The sequence below is a fragment of the Lycorma delicatula genome, chromosome 3, assembly GCF_047948215.1.
Source record: "Lycorma delicatula isolate Av1 chromosome 3, ASM4794821v1, whole genome shotgun sequence".
Lineage (NCBI taxonomy): Eukaryota > Metazoa > Arthropoda > Insecta > Hemiptera > Fulgoridae > Lycorma > Lycorma delicatula.
This window is the reverse complement of record NC_134457.1, coordinates 110,556,832-110,568,061: the sequence shown is the minus strand read 5'-3', so window position 1 is coordinate 110,568,061 and position 11,230 is coordinate 110,556,832. Positions and strand designations below refer to the sequence as shown.

The following is an 11,230-nucleotide window of genomic DNA, read 5'->3' as shown; positions in this document are numbered from 1 at the left end:
TTTTATATAACTTTTGTATAATTCGATTTTTAAAAACTCGACAAGATGGAAACCTCTTCAAAATGGAAATCTTATTCGTTCCAGTCAGATTCTGTTTTGGAGAGGTTTTACTATATGTGGGTGTGTGTGTGTGTGTGTGTGGTTTATTATTATTACTATTATTATCAATAGATAGATAATTGCATGAGTTTTTTACATTAAAAAATTGTTTTTTAATGTAAAGAATTCCAGAAAAACTTTTCTAGTGTAATTAAAAGGGAATACAAATCCAATTTCAAGAACAACATACATGGAAACAGATGTTTTATTTTCCAAATATTAAGTAACAAATTCTCACTTTTCTTTTTAAAAATTAAAATTAATAGGAATGGAAACAAATTTTTCAAATGAAATTTTCATAATTTGCTATCTCCCAATTTTAACCAACATTCCTGGAATGAATTTAGTCACTTTAAGTGCAAGAAGTGCCATTTATCAACTGAAACAAAAAATACACATTGTGTTTTATTAACTAATCAACATACACAAATATTTTGTTTCAGATATTAGTAGTCTGGGCAGGCATAATGGGTTTTATTAACAGGTTTCTCAGCAGTAAGTAACATAAAAATATAGTTACTTTACCTTCTTGATAGATATTTAACAGTTTTTCAGTATACCAAACTAAACTATCTAAAACTAACATAGTAAACTAAAATTATCTGTATGTAACCAAGAATTTATCCAAGCTCATTATATGAGATTAGCCAACATTCAGAACACACAAAACAGCGTTTGGAGAATACAGCACCAGACAATTACTCTAATCTATACTGTTATATAAAGAGGAAGGGGGTTTTCTGAATAAAACAAACTACCAAATCAATTGCAACAAAATTTTTACCCATGTTTCTTGGCATAACTGAGAAGGTTTATAGATATATTTCATCTCAAAAAACATTAAAAACAACATGTTAAAAACATAATTATTCACAGCCTCCATATGTAGTATATTAGCTCCACTACGCACAGGAAATGTTAAGGTAAGTAAATTCAGTCTACTAATCACCAGAATGTAAGCTGCTGATAATTGTTAATTACTGAGTATCAGGCAATTTTAATTTGTCTCTTTGTTATACGTATAGTAATGCAGTTAACTGCATTCGATTTCTCAGGTAATAAAATATATATTGGTTCTTAAATGCAATGTTGACAACACACCTTTGGAGATTTTAAATTAATAATTCATAATACTGATCATGTACCTGTTAATCAGCATAGCAACCCCTACTAATGAAGTTGCTGTTTTACTGTTCGATGAAGATAAAAGACATAGAGATACATTGTGATGATCAAATGCAATGTTTCTGAGCTTCATTGCTCTTATGATCCTTTACAATTTCCAATTATGTTTTTGAAGGGTGAAGATGGTTATTATCTTAACTATTCCACTAAATAATAATGTAAATAATAAAACACATTCCTGCATGCAATTTTATGTAACTTATGGTTTGAGATAATATTGACAATTGTTTACATTATTACAGAAACTTATTTAATGACATGATGGCCAAAATGATCACTGAAAGATTAGCTTTTATTCATAATAAAAAAAATTACTTGATGATGATTACATTTAGTCTCCAAAATAATGTGCAACAAGACAACAATGTTAATGCTAACAACATGGATCAAAGTGTCAATTTCCTTCATCTTTCACTGGTTCACCACGGTATATGCATGAGAAATCTCAAGCTACTATGACATATGTGCGTAAACATGGGTCTCCAGAATTATTTATAACTTTTGTAAATCTAGTCTTGAAGTGCAATCCTGAATTCCATTTGAAAATGAAAAACTCCTAGACCTTATTAACAAAAACGAAATATTTGGTTTGGCCAACTGCTAAGTGTCAAGTGGCAAATATGAGGCTTACCTCACTGTCACTTATTTGTATGATTAGAAACTAAAATACAACCTGACAAAATTGATCTTACCATATCTGCTGAACTCCCTGATAAAAATGTTGACCCATTATTATTATTATACAACATTATTTGTAAACATATGTGTCATGGACCATGTGGTGACATAAACAGGTTATAACCATGCATAATAAATTTAAAAAGTTAAAAAAAGTATCCTCAAATGTACATCTGCAACACTGCAGATGACTGTTACCAGACTTATCGCAGGACAAGTCCAGAGGACAGAGGTCATACAGCAACTTTAAACATGCAAGGTAACATAATTGATATTGATAAAAATGGATCGTCCCACATTGTCCATTATTGTCAAGTTGCTTTAATGCCCACATATATGTTGAATTTTGCTACTCCTTGCAAGCAATTTGATATATCTATAAACATATTTAACCCAAGGTTCAGATAAAGCAACTATTTCAGTAGAAAATCAAAGAGATGAATTGAATCAGTACATTAATGGTAGATATATACTGAGACCAATTGGTGACTTTTTGACTTTCCAATACCTCTACATTATCACGCTATTGTTTACTTAGCAGTTTGCTGAGAAAACTACCAACGTATTTATTTCACTGAACAAAATCTCCAGCAAGTCCTTGAAGGTCTACAGAAGACCACTCTGATTGCTTTTTTGAGATTTGTCAGTCCGATGACTTCATTTTATAAGATGGTTATATCCTGAAGTTCCTGGACTTCCTACTATACATATAATAATAAGTTTAGCAGAAGTAAGTGCAGAACTGACATTGAATGATTTCCTGGAATCAAAAAGGATACTGCTCTGGGTAGAGCATATACAATTCATCCGAACCAAAGTGAATGCTTTCATTTGAGTATGTTATTGCATAATGTTAAAGAACCTACATCTTTTGATTACTTGAAAACTGTTGATGGTGTGCTAAAACAAACATATGAAGCTGCTTGCGCTATGCTTGGCTCACTGGAAAATGATAATTACTGGATAGACATGCTTGCTGATACTTCTATCAATCTTCATCTAAAGTGAGAGTTATTTGCAATTATATTAATTTTTTGTCGACCCGCCCAAACTGCACATATTGTTGGAAATGTTCCAAAAAGAGTTTTGTAAAGATATTTTACAACAAATCTGGCATGAAACAAATAACATTGAAATTACAATTTCAGATACAATTGAAGATAGTATCGTTACGTTAAGTGAGAAATACTTCCTGATTTTTATTTTTATTTGTGTGTGTGTACACGCGCATATGTATGTATATATATATATATATATATATATATATATATATATATATATACATTTTAATTTTTTAATACAAAGAAAGTTATTTCTTTAATCAAATATGAATCTGGATTTAAAAAAAAACTTTTACAAGGAGATACAAACACTGCTTATCCAGCAGCAACTGTTTAAGAAAAAATAAATTTTATAAAACAGCAAATAATTGATGTAGTTTTAATGTAGTAATAATGTTATTAAAAAAGTAGAAATTGCATCTGTTTAATATATATTAAACTGTTGTGTTATGAACTAACTACCTTATTACTGGGTGATCATTTGAAAATTACCACATTTATTATTTAACAGCTCTCAGTTCCATCATATTTTTGTTTGCATGCATTTATACTATTCTCAGGGAACTGCTTTTCAAAATTAATTGAAAAAAAATTATTTTCAAATGGTAATGGTAACAACACATTTAATTACATCAGTTTACAACCAAAAAAAAAAAAATGAATTTTAGTGAAAAAAAAAAATTAATATCCACCCATCCCTTCACTCGGTAAGTGCAAAAAAAATTTGGGGTAGTACTTAAAATTTTAGTCAAATAAAAATAACTATAAAATTACATAACTTGTAACTTCTTAAAACATTTGAAATAATCATAATCTGTGGATTAAAACTGTAAAAATTATTTTTAAAATTACCAACAAAATTTTGCAATTAAAAATTTTTTTATAAATTTTCAATGGTAGAAAACTTATTTTTTCTAAATGAGATGATATAGTTTGTGACATCTCATTGGAAGGCCCTTTAAATGATAAGTAATTTGGTATACATATAAAATAAAAACTGGATCATTGGAAATTATGATTAAAAATGTGATTTTTTAGATTATGTTAGGATTTTTTATAGGTTATATTGGGATAGTGTTACTGACCCAAAGCATTAAGTCTGAAATCATCAGTTAATAAGTGTTTTAGGTTTCTCCAGCATTGAAAAAATGTTATAATGCTGTGTTCATTGGAATATCAGTTAAACATAAGAAAAACCAATAATAAGGTACAGACTTCTTTGCTGGTAACATTGAAAAATTGATACCAGATAAACTTAATGATTAAATTATTAAATAAGAACTAATTAAATTTTTTAATTATTCAATAGTCAATTTTGTTATGAAGGTTTTTTGACAAAAGCAGTCCTTAAGATCTAATAAATGAAACGCATTCTTTTTACCTCAATAAAATAAAATTATCAGTTTCTAAAACATTTGTTCAAAATGATTCCCATTTTCCTATAGACAATAATGAAGTACTTGCTCATCTTACTTTTATTAAAATTTCTTCAGTTACATACCTACATGCTCTTACAATTTTATTTTTTGATGAATGGTCTTTATAAATTATTGATTTTAAATGAACCTACAAAAAAGAGTTCAGTGGTGTAATCAGCAGATATTACTAGTAACTCAACTGATGTCGAACTGGAAGTGAATGGTGAGAAGGTGCTTCATCTTGCTGAAAGTGAATCATGTCTTCATCAAGCATCATATTTTCATTATCATCTAACTAATTTTTTAAGACATGGACTGTTAATGGGTGAATAACTTCATCCAGCAACTGCAAATATTGGGTTGGTCTAGTGCTGAATGCGTCTTTCTCAAATTAGCTGATTTTGAGGTCGAGTTCACATTCAAATCCAAAAAGGCAGTTACTTTTATATGGATTTGAATACTAGATCATAGATACTGGTGTTCTTTGGTGGTTGGGTTTCAATTAACCACACACCTCAGAAATGGTCGACGACCTGAGACTGTACTAGACTAAACTAACTTCACTTATACTCAAACATATCATCCTCATTCATCCTCTTAAGTAATACTGGACGGTGATTCCCAGAGACTAAACATAAAAAAAAGCAACTGCCAATACTCTTTACTTGTCAAATTCCTAACGATAAATTCTGGACCAATTATGTTATCGTCGTAAACCCCAGCCCAAACATTTATTTTTTCAGGATACTCTGTGTTTCCAACATTGAAAACATGATTATTTATATTGCTCCAGCATTGGCAATTATGTTTATTAACCTTTTCAGATCATGTAGCCTTGGAACTGGCTATGTACGGCGTTAGTTTTAAAATGCTGTTACAAATCATTTTATATGGCATCTAGGTCAGTTATTTTGTTTTATATTCACAAAGGAATCAGTTTTATTACACAATTTGAACAACGTTTATACGATGTAAAATGTTTTATTTAGACTAGAAAGAATATGACCATTTTTTTCTCAGAAATGTGTGTGTGTGTGTGTGTGACTTGTGTATTATAATTGCTATGAGGGTTACGAATTTATTTATTATTTACAAAAATAGCTTATCTTAATAGCAACATATCGATGTATTGAAACACATAATAAATTATGATATACGGCACATAAAAAAAAATAAGGAATTTGTGGTCATAAATACATCACTTTTACTTGAGGTAAATCTTTTCTGACAAATGATATCTGTAAACATATAACACATATCGATTCGGAATGAATGAGTATACAGTAAAAATGATTTTTTGTCAATCTGAATAGCCTTTTGAGTGGTGGGAATTTTTATAAAATTGTTACTAATCTGTGATTTATGACACGGGTTTTTCATGCCTAATTTTCAACCGATTTGGTTGAGTATTATTTTTAAAATCAGAAAACTATGTTTCATAAACACAAAGCAAAAAAAAAGAAGAAAATTTGGCTAATAAAAAACACAGTAGAAATGCGCAAAAAAAATTATGCAATTAAATTATCATAATTTTTGTACTGTTTCAATTTTTTTGTCAAATTCTGTTAAATCTCTTTAATATACTGTAATTTTTTGAAATTTTTTTTCACAAGAGGGTAGCATAAGACTATGAAGGGAGGCAATCAGATACACACATATTTTCACGGAGCGCTAATCAACTGCGATCATTGTGATCGGAAAAGGCCCATCACAAAGCCATTTAGAAATGAGATGCATTTGTGAGAAAACAAATATCTTTCATAGAAATTGGATTGGCAACTATTAATTGAGTCATTTCTTCTCAGAATTCAATCCTTCTGTTAGCATCATCTTTATTCAATTCTTGCAGTTGAATTTTATACAGAAAAAATTTATTCAATTTTAATGTAATGAAAACAGAACCATAAGAAACTCCAATTTCATGGAGATATTTTATGAAGACTTAATTTCCCAAAATTTCAACCGTAGTTAATTTGTCAAACCTTTTGCCCTGCACGTTTCTTATCCATAACAGATCTGTTTCTTGGAATTTTTTTTATAAGTTTTACAATGTAAGAGTGTGAAACATTTCCATTTGAATGCCATTCATTAAACTCTTGGGCAGTTCTTCTAGCACATTTATTTTGTTCTCCGTACATAAAAATTAGTTCAGTCCATTCTTCCAGATTGTAAGTCATTTTAACAAGACAAATTTATAAAAGACAAAAACTGAAAGGCCAAATGGTAGAACAATAACAAACCAAATTCCAATTTTAACTAAAGAACACAATAATTTAAATAAAATATGATGATAAAATAAATAGTTTTTGTCACTAATTAGATACAATATGAAAGAAAACAATTTGTAAAAATTTACCAAAGCAATTAAGATCTCAATAACTGGCAGAAAACTATAACCTGTTAAAACAAGGTAATCAATTACCTGATAATGTTATCAACGGGTACCTTATTATTGGGTTTTTGTATGTTTAACTGATGTTCTAATGTTATGTTTATTGGAACTTTTTTCACTGCTGGAGAAACCAAAATCATTTTTTAAGAAGAGTAGATGATTTCTGGTCTAATACCACTTTAGACACAACTTCAATACCAGTGAACCAATTTTTATTTTATTTGTACCAAATTACTTGTCATTAAACAGGCCTTCCAGTGAGGTGTCACAAGCTATATAGTCTCATTTGTAAAAAAATAAGTTTTCAACACTTGAAAACTTAGATAAGGGCAACATTTTTTGTGGATAATTTAAAAAATAACTTTGACAGTTTTAATCCAAAGATTATAATCACGTAATTTTATAATTATTTTTGTTGGACTGAAAGTACTATGCCAATGGTTTTTCGCACAATCCAAAATGTGTTAAGACTGATAAAATAATAAACAAATTGTTTAGTCATTAACTATAAAATGACTATTTTATTCTTGTATAGAACGTTTTGCAGTACCTTGCATGCAATAGTGGAATAGACTACCTTTAACTTTGGTTGGGAGTCACTGTCCTACCATCCCTTTATTCAGACTAGTTATCCTTAATTCAGACCTTATAACCACCTTCCAACAAGAAGTCTGTTAATCTCCAATTTAAACTAACCAGATATAAACAGTCAGCTGTCATTTATAAATTCTGTTTGCCTTTCTTTCAAACAATTTATTTCAACATTAACGAAAGTAATGTCTAATAATAAATAAATGTAGAGCTATTTATAGCTCTGCAATTTCCATAACAAATAATATAATTTAATTTCAATGACCAACAGTTGACATCTCTGATAACAGTGAAGACCAGTATGGTCGCAAACAAACTATGAATAAAAATCACACTGTTAAAAAACATAATATATATATATATATATATATATATATATACATATTTACCACTTTCAGGGATTGATTCACCCTTTCCTCCTTCTGTTGTGTTTTTCAAAACTTCTTCTGCTTCCTTCAAGTCAATTTTATAAGGGCTATCTTTCACACACACATTAGCACTGTAAAAAGATCACATATGATTAGAATATTCACAAAATATTTCTGGAAATAATTTCTTGGCATTAAAGATACTATTTAATTTTCTTCATAATTTCATTAATATGTATGTGTGTGATAATAGTGGTACACAATCATCATGATGGGAAGGTGATCCTTCCCATCAATTTATCTAAAAAATGGATTGGGCGAATAGATAGCAATGAATATTTCCTTGACGTCATGCTGATGCAGTTTATTTTTATAGAATTAATTATTAATGCTATGGCATTATTTTTATGGTACTTAATCAAAGAAATTTAATGCAAAACACTGCAGTAGTTAATAAATTGAGAGCAATCATTGAAAGAAATGCATCCAAATACATAAAAAAATTATGTGCGATTCTTGTGATTTCCTGCTCAATATTATCAGCAGACCAGATCTATGTCTAAACCAGACTGACCCAACACTTTAAGCGCTTATGATAATTAAAACATTTAACATTTGTCTATTCAAATTTATAGATTTTGTTAGGGTATAGCATAATAAATAATGAATTTATTTAAGTGCATTTGTGTTTTCTTTTCTTCCTTTTTTTTTGAACTTTCAATAGGCTATACTATAAATACCTGATTAAAATGAAATTCAAATTCCCCAAATTCAGAACATATCACTGAATGGATAATGTGTAATATATATATATATCAAATGTAAAGGTGAATTTTCATAAAATTTCACATTCATTCATATATGAAAATACTAAGCCAAAAACAAATTAATTACTTTCAGTAATTATTTTTCAGGATAAATAGCTTAAAAGATTAATATTTTATTTTAAATTATTTATCACGTGTGTATAAAATAATTTTTCATCTAAGATTGAAAATGCTGATTAAATTGATACTGCAGCTGTGTGCCGAGGACGTTTCTGAATTAACCTATTGCAAAACAATTTGTACGTCATGAGCTGTAATTAAAATCTTATACTTCACATATTATCAAACATAAAAAACCAAGTCTATAAAACAGTTATGAGAAACCGGAATTAAATAACATAAGAAGTCAAGTGCACTATAACTTCAGTAATTTGGAAGAATTTTTTCCAGATAAATTTTACAATGAAGATCTATAATATTTGTATTTTTTAGATTATACAATGATTTTGATATTTGTTGACCTTAATATCAAAAACTTTGAAAAATTACATTAAATAAGAAATCATAAAATTACCATGATTTAACTAATTATAAGCATCAGCAAATATGCAGTTATAAAATGAAAAATGTACATATATGAGTTTTTATTCTTAACTGAATCAGATTTTGTGAATCTTACATAGATGTAACATGCACACTGATATCAAAAATACAAAACAACAATTTATAGTACAGCTGTAAAAAACAAAAAAAAAAAAATTAACTTTTCAATACTAGGACCACAATTCATTTCTTGTCAATAAAGAGGTAATCATTATAAAAAAATAAATAAAATAATTTTATTTTAAATAAAATTCAAATCAATAATGTACTAATATTTTAAATAAAATTCAAATCAATAATGTACTAATATTTTAAATAAAATAAAACTGCTAATTTAATCAACATACTCATAATGCATATTGACTGCTTGAAACTATTTAAAAATACAATTAAACCAACCATGAGATACCACCAGCTTCTAAATCTTTCTTGATTAATCCATTCCAGTGTTTATGTACATCCTGTATAACCTTTACAGCATATTCATGATTTTTTGCTTCTCCATTAAATGCGAATTTATTTTCTGGCTTACCATCAGGAATCTTATATATTTTAAACCATTCAATTGTTGCCTTAAGCAATCCAGGAAAGTGTTTATCTACATCAGAAATATCTGCAACAAGAACAAATAATCATAAAAGTTAAGTTGTAAAAAAAAAAAAAAATAAGAAGTTAATTAAAAGTAATTTTTTAAAATTAAATAAATACAAAAATAATGAATCAAGACTGAATACCATAAAAAGGTAATGTCAACAGAATGCATGCATACCTTGGTGATCCATCGAAGCACTCAAAAAAATAATTTATTATAAGATTTTTTCCTGTAGTTGAAGTAAAGAGACCACACAGACTTCCAATTTCAAAGAAACACATTGAGAATTCCCAAAAACATCAATTTAAATAAAAAAATATATAAACAAGTTTGCTCATAAGAAATTATCAGTGTTGCGAGTTGAATCCTAGATTTTTACAGAATATCAGAAATTCAATATCTAGGTACACTTCATACAAATAAAGCTTGATATGGAAAAAATTACTGAATAATGTATGTTTGGAAAAATCCAACTACTGAATCACATAAAGAATGTGCTTCAGTTGATTAGATATTGTTCATAAATCAGAAAATGAAAAAGGAAGGAAGGATGGTGTTTTTTTAAAACATCATCTGAGAACAGACAGACAGTTTGTTTGGATCTTATTTCCTCTATTTTCTTGGAGAGCAACAATTTTTCTCCTTCTGTCAATTTCGTTCTAGGGCTCTTCTTCCTTCAACCTCAAGAACTTGGAAAAGTATTAAAAAAAGTGATTATTTTTGCTAAACATTAACTTTTTAGTTTAGTCCTCAGGTTTGAAGTTATTACCCAAAGTTTTTCAAAAATTTATTTTTTATAATTTTTATGGTTTTATTCAGATCATGTGTAAGAGGAATCTTTTTCTAATTCATTTCTCAATCTTTTTATAGTTTTTATACATTTTCTTAATTGATTTTAGTCTATACCTTAATTTTTTTTTTGGGACTGTAAATTCTTCTGAAGATTTTTTTTCAATTTTGAGATTTTCTAGACCAATCAGATTTGCTGTTTCAAGTCCATATAATATCACTGGTCTGACTCCACCATCGTAATGCTCAATTTTAGCTATTTAGAAAGATTCTTTTATAAAATAATTTATTTTACTTACTACTACTAATAGGGATTATATAATCTCTATTCTTATTTTTTTATATATATTTTTTTTCAATGATGCTCTGACTCAGATTTTTCCTTTATCCTTCCATGAAAACATTGGAGGCGTTCCTTTGTGTTATCCATGGAATAGCAAATTGCTATTCCTGAAATGATATAAACACTTGTGGAATACTGTTCTGTTGAAATAAGCATAGAAGTTAAAACACAACTGGCCCTTCTAAGTGGTTCATAAATCTACACTGAACAAAGCAACAGTGTGGGTAAAAAAAATATTGGCATTAATATTTCACTTCGTTATTTCAGTTTTAAACATAAAATTCGAATGCGTTAAAAACTGGTCAGAAAATGCATGTTACAAGTCTAACCTTATTTAAATTGAA

At 28.3% G+C, this 11,230-nt stretch overlaps 1 protein-coding gene across 1 annotated transcript in view; it reads right to left on the bottom strand.

Moving 5' to 3' along the window:
* Positions 1–286: 286 nt before the first annotated feature.
* Nurf-38 (Inorganic pyrophosphatase Nurf-38) overlaps positions 287–11,230 on the bottom strand; it is a 45,610-nt gene continuing 34,666 nt past the window's right edge. Inside the window, exons 7-9 of the mRNA XM_075360370.1 lie at positions 9,562–9,775; positions 7,814–7,923; positions 287–478 (exon numbers count right to left, since the gene is read on the bottom strand). Of these exons, the coding sequence (XP_075216485.1) occupies positions 447–478; positions 7,814–7,923; positions 9,562–9,775 (356 nt within the window). The 3' untranslated portion in view covers positions 287–446. The remainder of the gene's footprint in view (positions 479–7,813; positions 7,924–9,561; positions 9,776–11,230) is intronic.